The sequence below is a fragment of the Ursus maritimus genome, unplaced genomic scaffold (genome assembly GCF_017311325.1).
Source record: "Ursus maritimus isolate PB19 unplaced genomic scaffold, ASM1731132v1 scaffold_6, whole genome shotgun sequence".
Taxonomy (NCBI): Eukaryota; Metazoa; Chordata; class Mammalia; order Carnivora; family Ursidae; genus Ursus; species Ursus maritimus.
Window position 1 is genome coordinate 58,448,734 of NW_024426774.1, and position 27,752 is coordinate 58,476,485.

Sequence of the window (27,752 nt, forward strand, 5' to 3'; positions counted from 1 at the left end):
TAAGCCCCCTAACAAATTACATGCATATCCTTTTCTTACATTATCCTTATGAGGAATAATTATAACCAGCTCCATTTGTCAATGGAAAACAGACTTAAAATCACTCATTGCATATTCCTCTGTCAGCCACATAGCACTAGTAATTATAGCCATTCTTATCTAAACACCATGAAGTTATATAGGAGCTACAGCTCTGATAATTTGCCCACAGCCTTACATCATCAACACTGTTTTGCCTAGCAAATTCAAACTATGAACAAATTCCCAGCTGAACTATAATTCTAGCTCAGGGATTACAGACTCTCCTTCTACTAATAGTAGCATGAGGACTTCTAGTGAGCCTGACCAATTTGGCCTTACCCCCAACAATTAGCCTAATTGGAGAACTATTTGTAGTTACATCACCATTTTCATGATCCAACATTACCATTATCCTAAGGAATTAACATAGTTATTACTAGCCTATATTAACTGTAACACAATGAGGCAAATACATGTACACATCAAAAATTTTAACCATCATTCATATGAGAAAAGGATCTCATAGCCCTACATTTTATCCTACATTTATTCCTACTTTTATCACTTAACCCACAAATTATTTTGACATCCATCTATTGTAAATAGTTTAATAAAAACATTAGATTGTGAATCTAATAATAGACACTCAAAACTTATTTACTGAGAAAGTATGCAAGAATTAATACATGCCTCCATGTATAATAATATGGTTTTTCAAACTTTTATTTATTTTTTATTTTTTTTAAAGATTTTATTTATTTATTTGAGAGAGAGCGAACATGTGGGGGAGGGGCAGAGGGAAAGGGAGAAGCAGATTCCCTGCTGGGCAGGGAGCCCAACGGAGGCTCCATCCCAGGACCCTGATATCATGATCTGAGCTGAAGTCAGGTACTTAACTGACTGAGCCACCCAGGCACCCTGTTTTCAAACTTTTAATGGTTAAAAGTAATAATCCATTGGTCTCAGGAACTAAAAAATTGGTGCAACTCCAAATAAAGGTAATAAATCTATTCACCTCTTGTACTGATTTCACTATTTATATTAACTTTACCAATCATAAAAATTATTTCAAAGATCTGCATATCCATACTGTGTAAAAACTATCATCTCCTATGCTTTCATCCCACAATATTCATTTATTCAGGCCAAGAAAAAATTATTTCAAACCCGAAAACTATTGCTTAGCTTTAAAGTAGGTTATTTCTTGGGGTGCCTTGGTGGCTCAGTCGGTTAAGTGTCTGCCTTTGGCTGGGGTTGTGGTCTCATGGTCCCGGGGTCCTGGGATCACTCACATCGAGCCTCACATTGAGCCCCACATGGGGTCCCCTGCTCAGCGGGGAGTCTGCTTGTCCCTCTCCCTCCCCCACCCCTGCCCTTGTGATCTCTTTCATGTGCTCTCTCTCAAATAAACAAAATCTTAAAAAAATAATAAACTAGACTATTTCTCAATAATATTTCTACTAGTAGCACGTCTTGTTACACAGTCAATTATAGAATTTTCTATATGACATATACATTCAGATCCCAATGTTAACCAATTTTTCAAATACTTATATTCCTTATTACTATTCTAATCTTAGTCACTGCCAACAGCCCCTTCCAACATTTCGTCAGATGAGAAGGAGTAGGAATTATGTCATTTCTGCTAATCAGATAACACAGCTGAACAGATGCAAGCACTGCCGCCCTCCAAACTATTCTATATAACTGCATCAGAGATGTTGGATCTGTTTTATCAATAGCATGATTGCTGTTCAACCTTAACTCATGAGATTTTTCAACAAATTTTTAAATTCAACCTTAACCATGTTAATCATCTATTAATTGGAACTTTCTTAGCTACAACTGGCAAATTTGCCCACATTGGCCTTCACCCTTGACTTCCCTCAACCATTGAGGGACCTACACCCCTGTCAGCCCTACTTTATTCAAGTACAATATTTGCAGCGGGTGGAAACTAATCTGTTTCCACCCACTAATAGAAAACAACAAAGCCATTCAAACATTAACACTCTGCCTAGGAACTATCACCACATTATTTATAGCAATCTGTGCTCTCACTCAAAATGATATTTAAAAAGATTGTTGCTTTTTCCACCTCAAGTCAATTAGACTTTATGATATTAACTATATTAACAGCATTAATCAACCATATCTAGCATTCCTACATATTCATGCATTACAGTGTTTGGCTATTATGAATAAAGCTGGTCTGTACAAACTTTTATGTATAATTCTTTATGTGGATATGTGTTTTTATTTTTCTTGAATACCTTAGAGTGTAAAATCTAAGTCATTTGGTAGGTATAGTTTAGTCTTATGAGAAACTGCCATGCAGTTTTCCTAAGCGGATTTACCAGTTTACATTTATATTCCACCAGTAGTTATGTGAGCATTGTTAGGTGCTTCACATCCTTGGCAACCCTTGGTATTGTCACTTTCTTACATTTGAGCCATTCTAGTGGGTGTATAGAGATTGTGTATTTATTTTCCTAATGACTGATAACATTGAGCATCCTTTCATGCAGTTAATTGCCATTCATATATCTTTGTGACTTCTCTTCACATTTGACTTTGTCAAATCTTTTGCCCATTTAAAAAAATTGGGTTGTCTTTTCATTGAGTTGTAACAGTTCTTAATATATTCTAGATTCAAATCCTTAATATGTATATATGTTTTACAAATATTATCTCCCATGTTGTGGCTTATTCTTTAATTTTCTTAATGGTATCTGTTAAAGAGGAGAATTTTCTACTTTTAATAAAGTCCAATTCACCAGCTTTTTATTCTTATGGTTCATGTTATTTGTGTCCTAGCTAACAAATCTTTGTATGCTGCGAGTTTGCCAAGATTTTCTCCGATGTTTTATTCTAAATGTTTTCTTCCTTATAGTTTTACGATTATATCTATCATCCATTCTGAATTAATTTTCTAAAAAGATTTTACTTATTTATTTGAGAGAGAGAACATGAGTGGGGCGGGGGTGGGAGGAAGGCAAAGGAAAAGGGAGAAGTAGACTCCCAACGGAGCAGGGAGCCTGATGCGGGGCTTGATGCCAGGACCCTAGAATCATGACCTGAACCAAAGGCAGACAACCAACCGACTAAGCCACCCAAGCACCCTCTGAGTTAATTTTTTTTTTAATATCTGTAAGGTGAAAGTTGATGTTTGTTTTTCTTTTCTTTTCAGTACCATCTGATGAAAAAACCTTTCTTTCTCTATTTCTTTGTTACCTTTGTAGAAAATAAACTGACCATGTGTATATATTTATGTATATATTTCTTTACTCCCTGTTTAATTCCAATGATATATTGGTGCATCCGTATATCAATACTATACTGTCTCGATTACTATAGCATTATAGTATGTCTTTATGAAAATAGCATAAATCTTTGAGCTATGTTCTCTTTAAAATTTGCTTTGGCAATTCTAGGTCATTCTCATTTCCATACAGATTTTAGAATCTGCTTGTCAATTTTTTTTTAATTTACTTAAATTTTGACAGGGATTGCATTGAATTTATAGATAAACTTGATAAGAATTGACATCTTGACAATATTGCATTTTCTAATGTATGAATGTGGTATATTTCTTCATTTATTTTGATCTTTAATTTCTTTTAGCGATGACTTGTAGTTTTCAGTGTACAGATTTCACACATGTTTTAAAAGTGTATCTCTAAGAATTTCATTGTTTTGGGTGCTGTTACAAGTGGAATTATATTTTTATTGCATTTTTCAATTTTTCATCGCTGGTCTATAGAAATACAGTTTGTTTTTTTCAGATTTTATTTATTTATTTGATAAAAAGATAGAAAGAGCCAGAGAGCACAAGTGGGGGGAATGGCAGAGAAGGGAGAGAAGCAGGCTCCTTGCTGAGCAGGGAGCCTGATGAGGGGCTCGATCCCAGGCCCCTGGGATCAAGACCTAAGCTGAAGGCCGACACTTAACCGACTGAGCCACCCAGGTGCCCCTATGGTTGGTTTTTATAACCTTGCCTAATTTCTTTTTTTTTTAATAGTTGTAATAGTTTCATTATAGATTTCTTAGGATATTTTACAACATGAACATTTTTTTTTAATTACAAATTCAGTTTCTTCAGTCTATACTGCTCTATTCAGATTTCCTACTGTTTCTTGTGTCATTTTTGGTAATTCATATCTTTTAAGAAATTTGTTTTGTCTAAGTTGTCAGATTTATTGGGAGCATAGATAGTTTATTTTAGGCTTTTCTTCTTTTGTACTGCAATAGCAGAGTTGAGTAGGTATGCTAAGACATTATGGCCAGCAAAGCCTAAGATATGTACTGTCTGGCCCTTTACAGAAAAATTTGGCCAACCCCTGCTCTAGGGACTGTAATAAGCATCTTTATCTTAATTTGGGATCAGGTAAAATACAGTAACCTTACAAGATTATATTTCTATTTACTGTCCTTAGTGCAATTGTTGTATATCTGTTATATCTATATTCGTTTTGACCCAGCAATGCAGTGTTAACATTTGTCTTAAACAGTCATATATCTTTTTAAAAAGGAAAGAAAACAGTATGCATATCTATTATGTTTACCCACAAATTTACCATTCCTAGTTCTTTTCATTACTTGTAGATCCAAGTTGTCATCTGGTGTCACTTCCCTTCAGCCTGAAGAGCTTAAAGTTTTTGTTTTGTTTAAAATATTTTACTTATTTATTTGTCAGAGAGAGAGAGTATAAGCAGGGGGGAGCGGCAGGCAGAGGGAGAAGCAGGCTCCCCACTGAGCAGGGAGCCCAGTGTGGGACTTGATCCTATGACCCTGGGATCATGACCTGAGCCAAGGCAGACAATTAACCAACTGAGCCACCCAGGCATCTCTTTGTTTTTGTTTTTAATGTAGATCTATTGGTGTTGAATTCTCTCAGTTTTTGCTTATCTGAAATTTCTTTATTTCTTCTTCAATTTTAGAAGATAGTCTCACTGGATATAGACTATTTGGTTGACAAAATTTTTTCCTATTGGCACTTCAAATATGTTGTTCCAGTATCTTTTGTTCTCTATTTTTTATGATGAGAAGTCTGTCATTAATTGTACTGTTGTTCCTCTTTTGTAACATGTTTTTTCTCCGGTTTCAATATTGTTTTCTTTATAGTTGTTCAGCAAGATCTTTCTGCTGAATTAAATTTCTTGGAGTCAGTTTCTTCTGACTGCTCTTTTCTTAAAAATGAATCACGTATATATTGCCTTGGCCCTCAATAATAGGAATGCTTCTACAGTTTTAATATTAAGTATATTGTTAACGCTTTTCTGATAGAGACTCTTTAAGGAAGTTTGTTTCTATTCCAAGTTTAGTAAGTTTTTTTAATCAGAAGTAGTTGTGATCATTATATTTTTCTCTTTTTAACTTTTATTATAGTTAAGTAATTGAATAGATTCTCTTGTGTTAAACTCTCGTTTCCCTGAAATAAACATTTTTTAGTTTTATTTTAATAGAAATTTGACTTTTTAATATTTATTAAGATTTTTACATATATACGTATGTGTGTACATAAGACTAGTCTATTGTCTACTTTTTAAATAAAAATTTATTTCATCTTTTTAAAAAAAGATTTATTTATTTATTAGAGAGAGAGAACAAGCGGGGGGGAGAGGGAGAAGCAGACTCCCACTGAGCAGGGAGCCCAATGTGCAGTTCCATCTCAGGACCCTGAGATCATGATCTGGGCTGAAGGCAGTTGCTTAACCGACTGAACCATCAGGCACCCTGAATTTTTTTAATGTTATTTCAGTGAAAGTTGTGTTCATCACACTATACATTTATTTCACTTTGTACAGATACATACATTAAATGTTTCTAAAAATGGCACTTTTACATATGAAGACCAGTGTCATTCATTGTATGAATATTATCTGCTATTTTTCTGCTATCTTTGGTTTGGTTATTAAATTATGCAATTAGATTATGGTTTGTGCATTAGGTTATATAAACATTGTGGAATTGTCAGGCTTTTTCTTTTAAGATTTATTTATTTATTTGAGAGAGAGAGAGAGTGGGGTGGGGGATCAGAGGGAGAGGAAGAGAATCTTCAAAGCTGACTCCCTGCTGAGTGCAGAGACCAACACCGGCTGGATCCATGACCCTGAGATCATGACCTGAGCCAAAATCAAGAGTCACTGCTCAATTGACTGAGGCACCTAGGCACCCTGAATTGTTCTATCTTTTGTGCTTGGAAAATTTTAACGACAGAGAAATAATCTGTTTTGTTTCTTGAAGTTTTGGTAGACTTCACTTACAAAACCATTTGCGAGGATACCAAGGGTAAATATTTATTGCTTTTTCAGTTTCTTCTATTGAAAGTTATTTGGTTTTATTCCTCCTTCTTGAGTCAAATTTTAATTATTTGCATTTTCCTTAATTGTCCATTACATTCAGATAAGTAGTTCTCCAAGTGTGGTCCAGGGACCCTGAAGGGTCCTTTCAAGGGATCCATGAGGTCAAAGGTATTTTCATAATAATATGTAATTGCCTTTTCATTCTCATTTTCTCAGTAGTATGCAGTAGAGTTTTCCAGAGTCTATATGCTATGTACTGCTGCAGAAAATTGAATGTAGAAGCAGATATGAAAATACAACTATCTTTTATTAAGACATATTAAAGAGAATTGCAAAAATGTGCCATAATACTGCTAGTCTCACTAAATTATTTTGTCTGAAAAATATAGCATTTTTTAATGTTTATGTTAACATGTAATGTTTTCATTACTTTTGCTGTTAAAGTAAATAAATATTTTTATTTTATTTTACTTATTTTTTTTTTTAAAGATTTTATTTATTTATTTGACAGAGACAGCCAGCGAGAGGGGGAATACAAGCAGGGGGAGTGGGAGAGGAAGAAGCAGGCTCCCAGCAGAGGAGCCTGATGTGGGGCTCGATCCCGGACCGCCGGGATCACGCCCTGAGCCGAAGGCAGACGCTTAACAACTGCGCCACCCAGGCGCCCCTAAAATAAATAAATATTTTTAAATTCGTTGTTTTAATTGCTAATATTATAGTTATTAATAGATATAACCAGCATAAGCAAAGCTATTTGTTTCTCAAAAAATTTTAAGAAGGTAGAGAGTCCTAAAACTAAACTGTTAGAGAACCACTGATCTAGATTTAACAATTTAATTTTTTTTTCAAGATTTTATTTATTTATTTGACAGAGAAAGAGCAAGCACAGGCAGGGGGAGCAGCAGGCTCTCCGCTGAGCCGAGAGCCGGATATGGGACTCAATCCCAGGACCCTGGGATCATGACTTGAGCCGAAGGCAGACCCTTAATGACTGAGCCACCCAGGCGCCCCAACAATTTAATTTTTTTGAGGATGCATGTACTCTTCTAAAATTCTTGAAATCTGGGGCGCCTGGGTAGCGCAGTCGTTAAAGCGTCTGCCTTCGGCTCAGGGCGTGATCCCGGCGTTCCGGGATCGAGTCCCACATCGGGCTCCTCCGCTGGGAGCCTGCTTCTTCCTCTCTCACTCGCCTGCTGTGTTCCCTCTCTCGCTGGCTGTCTCTCTGTCACATAAATAAATAAAATCTTTAAAAAAATAAAAATAAAATAAAATAAAATAAAATTCTTGAAATCTTTGAATAGAATATTGTACTGTACAGGTATATATATGCATCTTTATATACACATACCTATGTGCATGCATTTTTGTTTTTACATATTTGTTGTGTGTCCTTGTATGCTGATGAGCAGAGTCCCAACTTAGATGAAAAAACTGGCCTTGTTGGTGTTTTGGGTCTTCTTTGTGGCTGATTTTGTCCTCATGCCAAGTTTACAGAAGTGATTTAGATTTGTGCTGGCCTGGATGAAAGGCATAGAGTTTCCTAGCCCCAGCAGGAAGGGTGGGAAGCTCCCCCAGGGAAGTTTCTCTCATAGACCAATCTCATCCTCAGATGGTTATGCTGGATTTCTTGAAACCCATATTGTGCCCAAAGTAAGAATTCAGAAGTGTCCCTAGATTGAAGCTTGATGGTACAGAGTTTTGGCCACTATACCTCCCTTGCCCAGTATGTTTTGGGGGCCTGCAGTCTATGCATACCAGCCATCTGTCCTCAGTGCACTTCCTTCTCCAATTCCACTGAGCTGGACTATTTGATCTTCTTGTCTATAATGACTGTTCAGAAGCCTCTGGCTCTAAAGGCCAGTACCCATGGAGACTGTTGCAGGGCCCAATTCCCCGGGCCCAGTACCTCCTTCCTGCCACCTGTGCACCAGAAGCTCCTTCTTGGAAGGGTATCTAGCACAGTGTGAAGCATAGTTACTGGCCAAGACCAGGACCAAGAACAGGGTTATAGCCTGCTAAAGCCTCAGGTTATTCTTTCAGGAAATGGGCCAAGGACTGTTGAGCAAAAGTTAGTTTGAAGGCAGTGAGATCCCAGACTAGAAAAGACCTCAATCCTCCTTGCTTTACCTTTCAAAATCATATCCTTTATCCTGAAGTGGACGGTGCATAGACAGGTTGAGCAATATCTGGATTTTTATAATAGTCTCCTAACAGCTGTCTCTGTTTCCGTGCTTGTCCCCTATCACTTTAAAAAGTAAGTCAGTTCAAGTCCTTCCTTTGCTTACCCTCCTAATTCTCCCCATCTCCCTTGGAGTAAAATCAAAGTCCTTTAATTGTTTCCAAAAGCTCATACTGGCCCTACCCTAGCACTATACCTCAGTTCTTTGGCTTCATCACGTGTTTCTCTCTTCTTCCACTGTTCAGCCACATTGGCCTCTTTGCTGTTTATTCATCGGACACACCAGGCAAACTTCTGCCTCAAGGCCTTTGCTTGCTGTTCCTTCTGCCTAAAATGTTTCTTCTTCAGATATATTCATGGCTTATTCCCTCACCGTCTTCATATCTTTTTTCAAATGTTGCCTTCTCAGGTAAGCTTTCCCTGACTATGCTATTTGAAATTGCAAATCACTTCTTCCATTCCCCATTCCTCTTTTACTTTTCTCCCCTGCATTTGTCACTTCACATTGCATTTATTTCATAAAATAGTATGTGACTTATTTGTTTTGCTTGTTTTCTGATTCTTGGCTATCAGTTTTACAAGGGCAAGGATTTATGTCTGTTTTGTTTACTGATATATGCCTAACACACATGGGCATGGACAATTACTTGTCACTGGCTGTGGTCACTCTGAACCATATTTAGTGTGTCTTGCCCAAGTCCCCAGCAGTAACAGTGGCATTTTATATATATCCAATGGTCAGAGTAAAAGGAAGAAATAGTGAGTAGGAGGAAGGAGGTCTTACCTTCTCCCCTACCCATCCCCCAGGGGCCTTCCCACTTCTTTTCTTTGTTGAAGAAACAGAAAACCTTTGAGGTTGAGATAATATACAGTGGAGAAAGAGAGAAAATTGTGTTCCAAAATAAGTGACAGTGTATTCTGTACTTTCTAACATGTTATTTAAAAAGAATAAAAGAAAGTGAGAGGGAAAACCCCAAACCTTCTCCAAATATGTGGTTCTAGTCCCTTTTTCATTTCTAATGGTGTTTGCTTATACTAAGGTGCAGTAGGTGATTTTCAAACTCTTTTGCTTATATACCCTTCTTCCCCAAAAGAATTTTGAGAATCTGTGTACTCCCTCATATATTTTTAAATTGACGTCTAAAATAGTTCAATTGTAAGTTGAATTGGTAGTGAAGAATATCACTTTTAAAAATGTTTCCATTGGAAGGTATTCACAGGATTGGATTTTCTTAAAAAGCAAAAAAAAAACTTGAGCCCATCTCTCTCTACAAAAAAAAAAAAAAATGGAAATAAGACAAGATTGGCAAAATGTTGATAAGTTGAAGCTGCTCAAAGGGTGCATGGGAATATATGTATTATTTTTCTACTTTTGTGTTTATCGTTTTGTTTTCTTTCACGTTAGAGATTTTCTCTAAATAACTAGCGATCTTCTCCATTCATTGTTAAGCATAGGGCATTTAAAAAGTGATTGAAAGGGGCGCCTGGGTGGCACAGCGGTTATGCGTCTGCCTTCGGCTCAGGGCGTGATCCCGGCGATCCGGGGTCGAGCCCCACATCAGGCTCTTCTGCTATGAGCCTGCTTCTTCCTCTCCCACTCCCCCTGCTTGTGTTCCCTCTCTCGCTGGCTGTCTCTATCTCTGTCGAATAAATAAATAAAATCTTTAAAAAAAAAAAAGTGATTGAAAGTTATGTCTGTATAGAGCAGGATAGTGGTGCTTGTTGACTGGGTTTTATTGGAGGAGAAAAGGTAGTAAACTGACTTTTTACATGGGGAGACCGTATGTCATTTTCTGAAAGTTTTCTCTCAGCAACAATCCAGTTTATCCAAAGATGAATCCTCGAATCTTCTGTCCACAGAGGTCTGAGTTTGTCTGCCTGAGTACCCAGCGCAGGGTAGGAGCTGCAGGTCTCTAGGCAGACTGTAAACTCTGACTGAACCCCTCCCTGTAGGGCTTCACTCTGGCTGTCATCTTGCCAGGGGCTTCTGAGTGTAGATCCCTCTAATTTGGTCTCCAGAGTTGAAATCTCCTCTTGCCTGGTGTCTGTTTCACCCTGTATTGTCTTACATCTCCAGTCCTCAGTTTGGCTGGTTTTGCAGGGGCAAGTATTTCCCTCTACCAACACTTAAGGACCAGCGTCCTGGGCTCTGCCACTTTCCACTCCCGCATTCCCTTTTTGTCTTCATATATGGACAGTTGGGGTGATGAGTAATTTTTGTGTTTCATTGTAGATGGAGTTTCTTTTTTTGTTTGTCATCCTCCATCTTATTTTGAGATGATTTTCCAAAGGAGAAGCAGACAGTAAGGCTTTATTCCACCACTTGAAGTCACAAGTCTTTATTTTATAATAACAAATTACTGTTGCATATTTAAAAAGTAATACCTTAACTTTTTTTATATATAAAATTCAGTCTTTATCCCTAAGAATATATCTTGTGCAAATCAACTTCAACACACAGAATGATTTCAGTCTTGTAATTTTCCTGTGATAACTTGGAATAATTTTTAAATAGTTATATTCATAGAATTCTTGAGTTATCTATTGAAGAGACCTTTTTCGACATTTAATAGATTCTCAGCAATTAACAATTAATTTGTCTCTTTGGTATTCTAAAATGTAACATTTACTATTAAAAGCTGTTTTTCTTGGTAGTAATATTGAGGTAAAATTGTATTTATGACTTGAAATTGAGCCTTTGGGGGCGCCTGGGTGGCTCAGTCATTAAGCATCTGGCTTCGGCTCAGGGCGTGATCCTGGCATTCTGGGATCGAGCTCCACATCGGGCTCCTCTGCTGGGAACCTGCTTCTTCCTCCCCCACTCCCCCTGCCTGTGTTCCCTCTCTTGCTGGCTGTTTCTCTCTCTGTCAAATAAAAAAATAAAATCTTAAAAAAAAATTGAGCCTTTGATACATTGAAGTCTCTTGATTCTGCAAGTTCACTTTACGTTAACTGGTATTTCAGTGAGGATGCTGGTTCTCTAAAATCAAATTCCGGGAGGAAATGTATTGCATCCCCTCAGCCACACCCCATTGCTAACAGATAGTTGTTGAGATGTCTTTGTTTCGCTGATACTAATTCCAGAGTTACGTGAAATCCAGTTGCCAAGTTATCCTCTGATTAGCATATGACACTAAAGGACAAGACTGAGCCAGATCTTTTTTTATTATTATTAAGTTTTTAAATTTGAGTATAGTTGACACATGTTACATTAGTTTTAGGTGTACAGCGTAGTGATTTGACGAGTTTATACATGATGCTATGTTCATCACAAGTGTAACTACCATCTGTTCTGATACATCACTCTTATAGTATAATGATATTATATATGACTATGATATGACTGTATTTCTTATGCTGTGCTCTTTATTCCTGTGACTTATTCATTCTGTAACTGGAAGTCTGTATCTCCCACTTCCCTTTACCTATTTTACCCATCCCTGACCCTCCTGCCCTCTGGCAACCATCAATTTATTCTCAGTATTTATAGGTTTGATTCTGCTTTTTGATTGTTTATTCATTTGGGTTTTTTTTTTTTTTTTAGATTCCACATATGAGTGATATCTCTCTTCATGTCTATCCCAGAGCTTTTCATTCATTGCAGCTGTTCTGTCTTTTCTGATCCCGCTTCCCACCTCCATTCCTACCCCACCTTCCCACCCCCATAGAATTTCCTCTTGTGATTATTTCCAATTAAATCCTTCAGAGCAACGCAAACATCATCACCTAGAATATTGGAAAATACAATAGAAATTCTCTTTCTTAAAATTCACAACTTAGGAATAGAATTCCCCTGGGAACTAGGTCAGTAGAGCTGTACAACCTAATTTGACCCACAGAATCATTCTGTCTTTGCTGATTTGTCCTTACTTTTCCGCTCTTGCTGTGTCAAAAATAAAAAGCTCAATCTTTTTAATGCTATCCAAAGATTTGTATTACCAACAGTAGTAGGAAAAGCTGGAGTGAGAAAGGTTTATGTCCCACTTCATTTTTTCCCCCCTCAACCCTGTAGGGAAAGATAATATAGAGGATATGGGTGGGTTTTCAAACATAGCTGATTTTTATTCATCAAAAGAGATACCCAGACCCACTCTGTTGGTCATTACATCATGGGTGTGACATCAGAGACTTGGGAAAAGCAGAGTGAGATTGAGGCAGGGAGATGGTAGGGGTGAGGAGACGTGGATGAGGAGTCTTTACCTCAGCTAGGGGGGGAATCCAGCAATGGTTATAGGAGTGCATTCTCCTCCCTCCTCTCTTAACTTCCTCTTTCTGCCACCATGCCTGACACCAAACCTGACACAAAGTGAGGAGCAGGCCCTGGTAAGGCATATGCTCATGGTTGTACTAGCTGGGGGATGGGGACAGGGAGGGGGAGAAGGAAAGGTTGGGCAGGCATGCTGGGTGGGAAGAGGAAAGAAGAGTGACTGTTGTTACTGACCTCGTTATTGAGCCTTATTCTCAGCTGCCTGTTTGTGTGCAAGTAGAATGCATAAATGTGTGTGTGTGTGTGTGTGTGTGTGTGTGTGTGTTTGTTGGGAGAAGAGAAAACAAGGGGTAATACCTCTAGCTGCCCACAGCTACATTTTCCTGTTGGTACAAGTCTGTATTTGTATTATCTTTGTTATTATAAATGAGTCCAGGAGATGTATAGGATTCAAAAGATTTTAGAGTTTTAAAAAGGGACTTAGTGGTAATTTAGAAACCCTAACATCGCTGCCGGTCACCAAGTCCAGGCGGGCTGTCTCCATTATCTCTTAAAGCTGTGTACTACTCTCCATCCCCAAACTATATTTTGCCATGTATGATCATGAAGTAACTTGGTATAAGAACTATTTTAGTTTCTTCTTAAGCTACCATGTAAGAAAAATAACGTGCAAATGATGGTTATATTGTGACTAGATGAATTATAGAAGATCAAATGTCAAAAAAAAAAATCAAATGTTGTCCATTCATTGTGCTGCCATGGGACTTTGCATTTACCTAAATGTGGCACTTCTGTTATACTTTCATTCTTTGGAGTCATGCCCTAGCTTGGCACTTAAAACCTGCCAGTTTCATCTCTAGTTGTTGAACCCCTACTCACATTTATGCACACATTATGTATACCCTAAGCACCAGCTTTACTGCATTGTAGCTCCCCAACATGCCATTTTTAATGCCTCTCTTTCTATCCTTCCTTCCTGCCACCTCTGCTTAAATCAGCCTCAATTTCTGGCCCTACTGTTACAGACTCTCATTGCTAGGTGGTAGATGAACCCCCATCTCAGAACTCTAAGCTCTAAAGCCATTCACAGGCATAGACTTTCCGTGTGTGTGTGTGTGTGTGTGTGTGTGTGTGTGTGTGTGTGTGTTACCAGAGTACACAAGCACTTCAGCAAGCAGATTATTCAACTGCTGTATTTAGCACTTGCCTAGAATTCTCCAAAAAAGTTAAAACAGAGTCCAGGATTAAGTTGTGTGATTCCTGAATTTTCAGGAGATGACATACTGCCTTTGGTACCAAATTTGATTAAACTTGATAACTTTAATGCCACTTGGTTCTGTTGGGGAGGAAGAATTAAATTGCTTGCTCTAGAGAATGATTTTTTCCCACTGACTAAGGAATAGAACATTTATTAAAATTATCTTGGTGACCTGAAAGAGAGAAATATACTTTTCTTCCTCAGCAGAAGCAGGTCTAGGACATTATTAGCACGTAGTAAAAATTGAATAATTGAGCAACACTGACTTCTTTGGGGTTCAGCCTTCCAGCCCCTGCTGTGTGATTAGTTCTGTCCAACCTGCTGGCATGCTTGAGCAGGAAGCCTGTGGAGGATTAGGAAGGAAAAACCCTTTAGCAAATCTCAGGTACCGAAGACATTTGATTTAATTTTATATGTTATACACATGGTAATCTGGTTTCCCTTGGCAACCTCCAGTTCTTCCCTACTTTATAATCAGAGGATGGCAGGACACATTGCAGATTTGATGGCATCACCTGAAAGTGACTGTAGAAAACAGAATTTGCTTCAAAAGAGGAGAGAAAAAGATCACTAAAAAAGGACAGAAGCATCTGAGTCCCTCAAAGAAGGGACAGATAATTCTCTATAGCTTAGATACCTATGAGGATTTCATTGATGAGAGAAGTTCCAGGACTATCTACAGGAGAGCAGTTTGGGAAGTGAGGGAAAGGAATCAAGTCTTGTAAATCTTTTAAGGGATAATAATTTGGGGCACCTGGGTGGCTCAGTAGATCAAGTGTCTGCCTTCAGCTCAGGTCACAATCCCAGAATCCTGGGATTGAGCCCCACGTCGGGCTCCCTGCTCAGCAAGGAGTCTGCTTCTCTCTCTCCCTCTGCCCCGCCCCCCCAACTTGTGTTCTCTCTCACTCGCTTTACTCTCACTCTCAAATAAATAAATAATCTTTAAGAAAAAAAATAAAGGATAATAATTTTATCATTTGTGAATTGCAGTTAAGTTTTTAATTCAAAAATGACAATAATAGTTACTATTTGTTAAGTACATGCCAGGAATCTTACTTGGTTCTTTACATATACAACTTCATTAAATCCCCACAGTATCCCTTCAAGGGGAGTATTAATATCCCTTTATGGATGAGAAAACAAGTATTTACCGATCTCTTAAAGTATGGAGGCTGGAGGAAGGTGGGGCAATATTGACTATAAGGTTTCAGCTTTGGGAGACCTTTCTTCACTTTTTTCTATGATCCTGGAAGTCTTAATAGCCTCTATTCCAAAACAGTATACTAATGCCCATTAATGTTGACCTTTAGCCATCCAGAATAGCTTAAGTTACATTCATCTTACCCTAACTCTTTCATTTTACCCACTAGGAAACTGAGTGCCAGAAATTTAGTAAAGCCTAAAGCTAGGTCTCCTGACTTCTAGTAATTTGTGTATTTTACCATGCCCATATACTTTTCAAAGAGGGCTTGAGTAAATGGAAGGAAAAAAGGATGGGGTCTTGTAGTACTATCAATGGCACTAGGTTGAGCTAGCAAAGTAAACAAACTACTTAATCAGAAGGTACTGATGACATGTTTAGGCATTGGGAATAGTTCTAGCTCTTATTTGGCCAGTAATTAATTTATTCTGCTTGACTCATGTCTGAACAATGTAATACACCTAAGATTTCCAAATGACTTTAAGTCTTTAAAGGTGTCTAGTGCCTCACTGGTCATTTGAAGTTTAAAAGGACAGGATTCAACATATGAACCATAATGTGGGGGGGGGCAGGTCTTGAGGTAGGTGTGAGCGATAATGAACGGCCATTCTTGTGACAGGCGGATGCAGAGACTACATATGGTATTTTACTGACTTACACATGTATGTTTCTGTCATGTTCACAGAATGTCCTACTGAAGTAAGACATGTCATTAGCTTTCTGTAAAGTGACAGCTTTGGGGGCCTACTGGCAAACTGAGAAATCTTAGTGTCACACACTTACTATGTAAAGCATTTTATATGAATTTAATTTAATCCTTATAACAACTGTGATTGTGAATGTTATTGTCTCCACTTTACCAAATTTTTCAGTTTTTTTATTAATTCTTCCCAGAACATTTTCTCTAACATTTTATTATGAGAATTTTTTTTTTTTAAAGATTTTATTTATTTAACAGAGATAGAGACAGCCAGCGAGAGAGGGAACACAAGCAGGGGGAGTGGGAGAGGAAGAAGCAGGCTCATAGCAGAGGAGCCTGATGTGGGGCTTGAACCCAGAACGCTGGGATCACGCCCTGAGCCGAAGGCAGACGCATAACCGCTGTGCCACCCAGGCGCCCCTATTATGAGAATTTTTAAACATACAGGAAGGTTGAAAGAATTGTACAGTGAACACCCATATACCCACCCAGATTCTATAATTGCTACTATTTTTCTGTATTTCCTTTATTATATATCTTGTCATCAGTTTATCCATCCACCCATCTTAGGTTTTTTATATTCTGAAGCGAGTTAAAGATGTTGGTACATTTTACTTCTAAACACTTACATGTGGATTTCATTAATTAGATAGAGTTAAAAATGTGGTAGCTCTATTAAAAAAATGAAAACAAAAAACTGAGGCCTTCAATTCTGTGTGAGGGACATAGTATGTCCTTGGTCACTTTTGGCCTTCCTCTGTGAAATAGTAAGATGTTTTAAGAAAAAAAGTAAGCTACTCATGTTAAACACTTATACCTCATTAATTTGATAGAGATCTGTAGGGGATGGAGATAAACCTGTTGAGTTCCTAGGCCACAAGCAACCCAGCACTACAAAGTGGCATCTACCTCATTTCTGATTTTAAATGAGAATGAGGTCATTGCCACATTTCTGAACACTAACTCCTCCCCTAAAAAGGAGAGTTTGATTAGCAAATTAGTTAAGCCCTTTAGTAATGATATTGGAACTTCATTTCAATGAACATTTTTCTCCTTTTCTCTTCTTCTGGGTGTGACTCAATTGCCTACAGCATGCTGCATGGTTGCTGGTAAAACAGGAAATGGGGTAAGTAATTTAGGTAGGGAATTTTTTCTACCATTTAAATATAAGCTACCTGATTCTTAAAGTACTTTTACTACTACTATCTCTTTTTTTTAGTGTGAGTTTACTAGCTCCTAGAGAAATTGAAAGAAAGAGAAAAGTTTTATTGTATGAATTTAGGTGTCAACCTTGTTTAATTAGTTTATTTGTATGGCACATTAGTAGTAGTCTATTAAAGTGGGTTCTTTTTTTTTTTGTAGATTTAACATGAATGTAAATACATATTTTATATTTTACATTAGGAACTTATAAAATATAGCTTGGCAAGCTATTATAAAGGAGTAAATTTTATGCTAGTCTTAGAAACTAAATTACAAAACTACACTATAAAAGATACAAAGTAAAATCCTACTTAAAGCAAAACAACAGTGAGTTTATACATAGACAAAACATTTAAAACATAGGTCCACAGGCCTTTATCTGAAACCCTTGGGGACCGAATGTGTTTTGGAATTTAGAATTTTTTTAGATTTTTAGAAGTGTAGTATGGTGATAAATACCATATATAATATACCCCTGCCCTCCATGGTCTGAGGTGGTACTTTATAATCAAACACATTAATGTTTCTGCAGTGAAACATGAATATTCACACTGAGTTTGAGACATAAAGTCTCCAAACAGCCTCACATGTTCAAGTCAATGTTTGATTGCCAACTGAGTTAAGAAAAAAAAAAGTCTTTAATTTTTCAGACCTTTTTGGATTTTGAAACTAAAAATTCTATACCAATAGAAAAAGGGCCATGTGACTACTGAAGGTTCCTGTGTACTCTGGAGAGAAAAACACAAAGAGAAGTATAGATTTCTGTATTAGAATCTTATACTTGGTTAAGTGATTCATAAAAAAAAAAAGTAATTGATTTGGCTTTTTTGTTTTTTTTATTTTCTATTTCACATCTGCTTTTCTGAAAGGGTAATAGCAGTATGTCTATCAAAGGTTTTGGGGTTTAGTTAGGTCATGTTAAATTAGTCTCAAATGCTTGTGATTCTGGCATAATAGAATTTGATCTAAGTTTGATAAATTTTTTAGCATAGTCAAGACATGCTATTTTCTGAATGTTTCCAGTTTCCATCCACATTGGTTGTGAGTTGCTGTTGTTATTCTTAATCAAAGAATTTTAAACTAAGCTTAGCTCTTCCAAAAGATCCTGTTCAATATAGAGATACTGGCACAGAAGAAATACAGAATACTAATCTTTTCCTTCAGTGTCTGTAGTTCATTCTGCATTCAAAATATTGTGGAGGAATCACCATTAAAGAACTGATTCAAGGAATTTAGAAAAATTAATCATGCTTGGATATTTTGGCTCATCTTTCCTCTGGAATGGTTGTCATGTTGTATCTATAGCAAAAGTGATTGCAGTTGACTCCCTCATCAGTAGTTATCTGACACAGGAGAGAGGGAGATGACTAAGTACTCAATTTACTGAATTTACTCAATTTACACTGAATTTACCTCAGTGACAACTGATTCCTCTAAAGGACCGTCAGGCATATGCTAAGAACCTCTGTGAAAACATTCACCCTAAATTATATTAGAAAAGTTATTAAGGCACATTGAATTTGCAGGGTTGAAAATCTGGCATTTTAAGTGCTAAATTTTTCCTAGTATAGAAGGTTAAGGTTTCAAGATGTCTATTACCCTTTGTACTGCTCTTTAATCTGGGGGGGGAAACCTGTAGTTTTTTTTTTTTTTTTTTAACTGGACTAAGATGTGTAAATGTATTTCAAAGACTATGAAGGATTTAAAATACCAGTAATGTCTTAACCATATTTAGGATTGCTTTTTGCTGCGACTCTTTGTACTCTCTAGAGTCTAAACAATGTTTAAATAGTTTTCTTGTGTTTTCCATTTCAGTGTTTTATCCTTTAAAATGTGTCCTCATACATTAATTACTTTTCAACTGTGATGCTATTTTATGCAAATATTAAACTGTTAGTACAATATCAAGATAGTCTTTTAAAATACTTAAAATGTTTCTGATATTCAGAGAATTAGGAACAGTTTAACAAGTTCAAACAGTGTTTCAGTAAGTTCTTGAATGTAGGAAGTAATTTGATTATTTGTCAGATTTAGTATTTCATTGTTAAACCACAATCCCAAAGCATATGAATGTGTACATCAACTATTTCTTAATTTGTATTCTTAGAGGAAAGTCATCTTTATATGTTTTTTAGATCAATTAAATTTAGCCATTAGCTAAATTATTTTTTGCTTTCTACCCGGAGTTAGTCGTGTCTTTTTGTCATCAAGAATTAAATTACAATGATTTTTTAAATATAAGTAGTCATTTCTATCATGAAAACTGGATATAGAAGAAGTGATTCACAAGTTGGTCCTAACATCTCTTTTGTTAAAAGCAGCCCTATATATAGTCATAAGACTGATTTGTAGTTTTAATTATTTGAATGATGTGGACTTGTTAATTCATTAGTGATACAGTATTCTCAGCTTAGCCAAGCAATTTTAATAATATCATACCATGCATGTTTTTCTTTCTTTTTACTTTAGTTCCTTTCTTTCTTATTTTATTTTACTTTATTTTTTAGTAGGCTTCATGCCCAACATAGGGCTTGAACTCATGACCCTGAGATCAAGAGTCCCATGCTCTACCAACTGAGCCAGCTAGGCACCCCCTTCAGTCCTTTCTATAACAATTTTAGGTACAAACTAAAAGCTAGAGATCATAACTGGGACTTCCCCAAACCTATTTATTGGCTCATGAGTAGATTTGGGGGGAATGTCAGATTTCTATTTATACATTTTTCTGATATTAAAGTGACAAGCATTTTAGCAGATTGATGCTTTAGGATTTAGTGTTTCTTCTTTAGTAATAAGTACAGCTTTTATATTGATTTCCCAAAAGTAAGCCGCATTATCAGGAGGAGAGTAGATGTAAACATTTTTAGTCTGGATGAGATTATTGTAATACACAGTTTTATTGTTCCTGAGCAATAAACAATCCCTTCGATTCCACTTTTCTGTCTTCTGATATATAAATCCTGGAATCTGGCAATATTAGCTCAGAAAAACTCATTAATATACTTTTGACTTTGAAGCTTAAAAACTGTCTTATATGCCATTTTAAAAAGCTGTTTTTTGATTCTACTAGATTATAAGGTCCATGAGCTGAGGAATTTTTGTCTGCTTATTCTCTGTTTTCTATCTAATGTGTAAAATAGTGCCTGGGCACTCAATAAATATTTTTAAATAATTGCATAAATTCTTGCCTTCAGCAAAAAAAGTAAAGTTTTTCATGTCAGTGCATTAATTTTTATGTTATTCAGAAAACAGAGTCTGTCGCTGGGAAGAAATGATATAGTTCAGCTAAAAGAAGCCTACAAATGGATAACTCACCCCCTGTTTTCAGAGGAACTGGGTGTTCCCATTGATGGAAAGGTATTGGGTCATCAGCATTGTTAATTTCATTCTCTGGTTTTACTAGTTTTACTTCATTATATGGCAGAGTTTTGATTAGCCAAAATAATCTCTTTAAATAACCCAATGGAGAATTTTTAGGCTTTTAAAATATTAATTTCTAACAGTCTTAAATTGAGAAAGATTTTATTTTTTTAAGACTTCTTTGTGATCTAAGACATTTATGAGTATAACAAATGTAGTGTACCCTAATTGACTTTTAAAGATCAGAAATGAATCAAGCCTTTAATATGTTTATAGTTTAATTGGAGAGACACATATGCTGACATAAAACAATAAATACATAAGTAACTATTAATAAGTGTAGAGTCAACTCTAGACTATTTAAATTTGGTTATTTGTGGCTAATCTTGTTTTCAGATATAATCAATCAACTATAGTGAGCATGGGTTCAACCTATCCCACTTTGTTGTATCTCAGGTCCCTCTAATTTTAGGTAAAGACTGCCTTTGAAACCACAACACTTAGCTATCTCCCCTGTTCCAGAATGGACCTTGCCTCAGTCTGCAGAATGGACTGAATTTTAGGGAAGAGCTCAACAGGTTTCCAGATGTGGAAACAGGATATATTCCCAGCTCATCTTAAATTAGATTTTAATAGTATGGCCTCATTGCTTCATGATTTTGCTTGAAGGAAATTCCCTGAATATCAGACACACCCCTATTCAAGTAAAATCACAAAACCATCTTTCAAAGCTAAATACTTAAAAAAAAATTTTCACCATTCAGAATTATATAGCTCTGTTTCCTCCTGTTAGTAAGAATAAACTCTCTCCTTTAAACTGAATACTGACAGAATAGAGAATAAAACCACTTCACACATATATGGAGGGGAAATGAGGTAATGAAAGTACTTTGGAAATTAGAGAAGTTATTGATGCAAAATATTTTTACCTCAAACTTCAGTTTTGAAGCATAAGTAATTTTACATGTTGAACCAGTGAGAACAGAAAATAGAAAACAAAAGACGCAACAATGTTCTAATAGATTCAGAATGAGTGAAGTTTTCTTGAGTAAAAGCAATGTCAATACTTTTAATTTTACTTTGTAAATTAGAGAGCAAAAAAAAAAATTAGCTATTCAGTATCATGGTTCTAGAGAAGCTAATATGCTTGTTGACAGTCCAATGCAATCAGTAAATACAGAAATACCCAATAAAAAAGATAAAATTGTTACATGATATGGCATTTATCATTTTTTTCAATTTGGACTTTTGTTCTATGTGAAGATTAATGTATATAGAGTATGAAATTGTGCTTTTTTGTATGCAAGGATGTTCATTGTAGCATTTTTTAATAACAGAAAAGTTTACAACTTAAATATCCAACTGTCCCTAGAATTGAACAGATGAAAAGATGTCCACAACATAATATTAATTAAATAAAGTGATTTTAAGAATGTATGTTTAATATCCCAAGAAGTATATACATTTATGTTTATATTCATAAAAATGGCTAGAAGGAAACACACCTGTTACTGTGTTCTACCTCAGTGGTGTGGGATTAAAAATCCATTCTGTTTGATTATAATTTGTATGTATCATTTTTATAATAAAATTAACATCTCTCTTTTAAAACTCAAATCCACTAAGAAGTTTGAGTAAAGTTCCACAAAATAAATAATAAAAAATAAAGGCTTCCACAGAGATTTTAAACATCTGAATAAAATGCTTTTGCCTCACTAATAATTCTAATCATAGTATTGACAGGAACAATCCTTTCTGTTATGTCTTTCCAATTCCGTGAATTCTCTTTCATCTTCACATCGAATTTATATACATTAACAAAAATCATACAAATTTATTTTAAAATTTGTTAAAAAAATTTTTTTTGGTAGAATCACTAGTGAATGAGCTTTAGAAGTAAAAAAAACAAAAAACAAAACGATTTCCTTTCCAGCTGCCCCGTGAACAAGCTGATTTGAGAACAGTAGTATTTCCAGTTTTCCTTGTCACTGTTTGTGAGCCAATCTTTGAGAATTAATTTCTATTTCCATTCATAAGTGGTTAGCTGTTGGTTTCCTTTTGCTCATTTTTAAACTGTCTTTATAATTTTTAGAGCTTGTTTGAAGTGAGTGTGGTCTTTGCTCACCCAGAAACAGTTGAGGATTGCCACTTCCTGTAAGTTGCTACGTAAACAACAATGTCAGTTGTGTAACATTGTTAATGCTTTTTGGTTTTCATGAAACAGTGTTCCTCCTCTTTGTAATGAGCATATCCGAACTTGTCATGTCTGTTAGTAGGTTTAAAAGGTGCTGTCTACTATAAGGGTATAGGCATACCAGTACAGCTAGTATTTGTCTGCTCTTGAAATCTTGAGTTTAGCAGCCATATATATTAAAATATATAAAATATATTTGAATTATATTCACCCCAAAATAAACTCATTAACTTTTTTTTTATTAACTTGAATTTTACCTAGACGTGCGATATGCCCAGATTGCTTCAAGCCAGCCAAAAACAAACAGGTAAGGATTTCTCCTTTTTTTTCTTTATTGTTTGTCTGAGTTGAATATTCAGATTAACAACAAAATGATATGCATTAGAAATGCTGGCAATGTATTGTACTAAGAATCATTCTTTAAATATTTCCATTTGCTACATTTTTATTTTTTTCAACTCTAAATACCTTTGCCTCTAGCTAGGAAGTCATAACACAAACATTCTCATATTTGTGTCACTGTCTGGGTTGTTTCCCTGGTATTAAATTTAGAACCAGTGTTTCAATGATGTTACTGTTACCCATTTGGGAAAAATTCAACTTTTAGGTTTTAATCCCAAAATTACCTCATTGGGGAAAATCCGTGTTAATAGCATTCCAAACTTTTGTCTAATATTCATTTTCTAGGAATTGGTATTTAAGAAATATAATCCAAAATAAATTATTTTACTTAGGACAGTCTGGATTAATATGGCCTATTTCAGGCTATATTTGCAAAAGGGCATTTTATTCAAACTTCCCTTTATTTGATATGAACTGGTCTTCATGTTAATGAGCAAACTAGTTAGCATGTCTCGTTAGTTTCTACTATGCCAGGAGGAATGGCATGGCAATGATATTGGGAAGATTTTATGCCACAGATAGGTAGTTGGTTTTATGCAGAGTCTCAGGCATTCTTAGTTTTACTGACATCCATTTTGCTGTTATGGTTGTTAAAAAGAATATAAGTTTACTACCAAAGATACATCTATTGGTCTTTACTCTTTCTTTGATTAATTGCTGAGCCTTTTGGAACTGGATGTGGGGTGGGGTGGTGGGGAGAGTTTGTAACATTTGTTGAATGCCCTGTGCAGAAATAATTTACAAATGCAGACAAAGCCTAAAGCATTACTTCCCACCTTTCTCACATCATGGTACACCTAGAACATTATCATGTTTGTTCAACACCCTGAGGTTAACAAATGAAGTTGCTCTAAGTTGGAAGCAATGGGCCTGGGACTTCTCTTTGTCCAGGTCCTGCCCCTCTGCACTTGTGAATTAGAGGTCTCAACATCTTGGGTATAATTGCAGCTTGTTGCTTTGCCATAACAGTTGGAAAGCTCTGTCCAAATAACCTGTAGCCATATTTATATTGAAGATCTTGTTTCAGGTTTTGTTATCTTTGAGGAAATACACAAGTACCAGCACCAAATAATGGAATAAGGACATATTTGTCAAAGCATCATTGACACCACATCATTTGGCCAGTAGTATAGGTGTATGTAGCTTTCCTGACTTTTTGCTGAGAGCAAATTATATGACCTTTTGAGATTCTTTCAGGCTTAAGAGTTCATATCTTAACAAATAGGCACTTATTTTTCAGTTTTAACCCTATACCTTGGGGTTCTCCAAAATATGGTTTAGAAAAGCATTGATTTGATGACAAACCATTGAGATGCCTACATTGTACCACTTTAGAGTCAAGCATAATTTCTCCAAACAGACGAGACAATTGTGATTTATCATAGTAAGCCATGTATATATGCAGCACTAATTTGTCCTAGTATATCTACCATGTGGTTTGGCTTTTCTTATTTAAAAAACCCAATGTGGGACATTTGTTGTAGATGCCCTTCTATTTGGCATGGTGAATTTGTTTAATTTATCTGTGGCTGGTGAGTGATGTTGAGTTGCTAGATGCCAGGGTAGGCTGTTTGGCTCTATTTACCTCTTAGCCTGGCAACCTGCTGCTAAATTGTTCTGCTAGATCTACCTGGTATTATGGACATAGACTAAATGGAAAAGGAGGGTTGTGCGGACGAAATGACAGTATGAATGCTTATGTTTTATTTTCTTGAAGCTCTTGAGTGTTTCTGTCCTATAAGTATGGTTTAAAATGATGTAATTTCTCCAACCATGTTCTGTGTTTCACCTCCGATGTTTTCTTGGCTAGGTGATAAAACACTTTTCTTTTCATTTTTACCTCATATAGTCAGTGTTCACTAGAATGGCAGTTATGAAAGCGTTGACTAAGATAAAAGAAGAGGATTTCCGCAAGTAAGTAGAAGTATAAAAACATGGGAGCATCATGGAATTTTCGAATTAAAGGAATGTTAGAGATAATCTGGATTATCTCTAAAACAAAACTGGATGTATTTCAGGGATGATGATTGTGTCTTAGTCATTGTTATAACCTGGCGTGTAGTAGTGTTCAGTAAATGTTTGTCGACTGACACTTAAATTTATGAACCAAATCCAGCTTTTTTATTTTTAGAAGAGGATATTGAGGGGTTGACTTGCCTAAGATTTCAACTGGGTAATAGAGTGGACTTAGAGCCAGGGTTCCTGACTCTCCAGCCCAGAGCTGGTCCCATTACATCCCTCATTCTGCGTTTCAAGTATTATCCATCTCCAGAAGAGGGAGGAAAAGGCTCATGAGTTCTTCACTTGTTAAAATATGCTGAAATACAATAAACCTTGTATTTTAATTCTTATTGTGTTGATTTTATTTAATAAAATACTATCATAGTTATCCTTCCAGAATATCCTTGAATAAGTTTCAAACAATGAAGCTATGAAGAAGGTTTTATTTATTTTACTGACTAAAAGCAAGCCTCAGAAAATGGAGATACTTCTATTAAATTTTAGAAAGTAAAGCTAGCTACTCTCTATAAGCAATAGTTCCTGAGTTTCTAAGTGATTTTTTTGTTAAGACATCTTGGGAAACTATGACATTTTCAAGCCAAGCATTTGGAGTAAGTCCATATCTAGTCTTTTACAGGTAGACTCCAGTCCATGGCTTTGGAAGTTCCCAGATGGTAGACAGAAAATAAAGCCAAATATTGCTCTTTCCTGTCTTCAGTTAGATTGAAGTTTCTTAGCTAAAAGAGCAGAGTCTGCCACATTCCACTTTTTCTGGCCTTGAGGTCATAGTTGGGATGAGAAGGAGAAAGACAGAAAAATGGCAGAAACCCTCCCCACAGGTGGGACTTACTCCTGTAAATAGTCTGTCAACTCACACCAACTTTACCCAAATGATTAAGGGTTTTGTAAGCTGGCACCAAGTGTTCATGGATAGCAAAATGACTAAAGAGCCTGAGAGGCTTCCACTTCATAAATATGGGTTTTTCTCTCAAATCTCAAGGCTGTTAGAAATTATCATTTGGGAACATGAGGCCTCCTCAGTGAAAGGTAGTAGCAGAGCCCTGATTTACTTAGTGCCACTCTCATGTGTTACCATGTACTTGAGACCCTTATGATTCTGAAAATTAAAGTTAGGGAGTGGCTTAGTCCATGAGAGACTCAGGCTCTGTGTGTCTCAGACAATGCTGATTCATCCTAGTTATGTGGTTCAATATCATGTCTGGAAAATAGTAGCTGTAAAATTTATTTTGTTTTGCAGGCAGTTTCCTTGTCCTCCAAACTCACCAAAGGCTGTATGCACTGTTCTTGAAATTGAGTGTGCTCATGGTGCTGTTTTTGTGGCTGGTAAAATATTTAGTCTAGAATATACTTACACTATCAACTTACTCTCCTTTCTGAAAAATTCAAATGACTCCTTTGTTTCTTCTTATTTTTATTGTTAGGTTCTGATTAGTTACCTCTTTTGAGAATTAGGACTGATATCCAAGCTTATTTTAGGTTCAATAGGCATTTTTAAGATCCACTTAGTTCTGTTATTTAAAATGCCATGCCAAAGGGAAATGACACTTCTCAGGTTTTAATAGTTTCCATCAGAGATGGCCAGTACCCATAGGAATATGGGTAGATGCAGAGACCTGAAACTGATCAGGAGAAACTTAGCCACAGAGAGCATGAAAGTGAACTTGAAAAAATAATTTTGTTATCTGCAAAATGACTGAAGACTGAGCTTCTGCCTAAAAAAAAAAAGAAAAAAAAATTGTTGCATTGACCTTCCCAAGAGGTAATCTAGCAGATGGTTTTTGTTTTGAAAGCTACATCAATTTCATAGTAATAGCTGAAATGAAATTGCTCTCTAGTCTCAACTATAGTACCCTACCCCATGGTCACGAAAGCTACCTGCCATTAGTGCAGCTTTATTCATAAAGCAGTGAGTCATATTGTTAGGGTTGTGTTTTTGTTTTTTTTTTAATTACAAAAACTTCAAAATTTCCTGTATTTGAACTATTTGGAATATATTATCACCAATGAGTATTGCATTAAAAGTATTATTAATCAGGCGTAAAAGCAGTAGTTGCTTTTTTTTTCCCCTAATGATCCTTTGTGTGTTCCATAATATAACTTGTTCAGTCAGTCAATCAGATTAATAGATATACTGATCATTCCTTTAGAGCTCATTTGATGATTCATATCATGTCTTTAGCCTTCTCTTCTACTGTTACCTTAAATCTTTTAATTTAATTATGTATATGTCTTTGTGCTGGCTCCCCAAATTAGATTGTAAGTTAGTTGAAGGCTAAACATTGTTTTATGTCATGGCACCTAGGATATTGGCACTCAATAAATAGTTGTTTTATCCTCTTGTGTTAATTATACTGTTCCATCCAGGCTACCTTATGTTTCTTTGGCAGGGAGATACAATAAATATTCCAGGAATCTACCACAGACTCCTTGGATAATTGATGGAGAAAGGAAGCTGGAATCTTCAGTGGAAGAATTAATTTCAGATCATCTTTTGGCAGTATTCAAAGCAGATAGTAAGTGTTATAATATTCATATTTTAAATACATTGTCATTCATGAATAGATTTCTTGGAGGTGGCAGGAAGGATTTCTAAATTTTGTAAATCACCACCAAATCTGGGCTCCTTGCCTGGCAGCTTCCCATGAACAGGGGTCACCATGTCCTGAGCACCTCTAACTTGGGCTAGATTTGAGCCAAGTA

The 27,752-nt window shown here is 36.1% G+C and overlaps 1 protein-coding gene across 4 annotated transcripts in view; it reads left to right on the forward strand.

Moving 5' to 3' along the window:
- PUS10 (pseudouridine synthase 10) overlaps nt 1-27,752 on the forward strand; it is a 70,940-nt gene that overhangs the window by 24,448 nt on the left and 18,740 nt on the right. For all 4 annotated transcript variants that reach the window (XM_008699893.2, XM_008699894.2, XM_008699895.2 and 1 more), the window contains exons 5-11: nt 16,963-16,997; nt 20,320-20,431; nt 22,527-22,588; nt 22,890-22,935; nt 24,880-24,944; nt 26,290-26,375; nt 27,440-27,565. In XM_008699893.2, the coding sequence (XP_008698115.1) occupies nt 16,963-16,997; nt 20,320-20,431; nt 22,527-22,588; nt 22,890-22,935; nt 24,880-24,944; nt 26,290-26,375; nt 27,440-27,565 (532 nt within the window). The remainder of the gene's footprint in view (nt 1-16,962; nt 16,998-20,319; nt 20,432-22,526; nt 22,589-22,889; nt 22,936-24,879; nt 24,945-26,289; nt 26,376-27,439; nt 27,566-27,752) is intronic.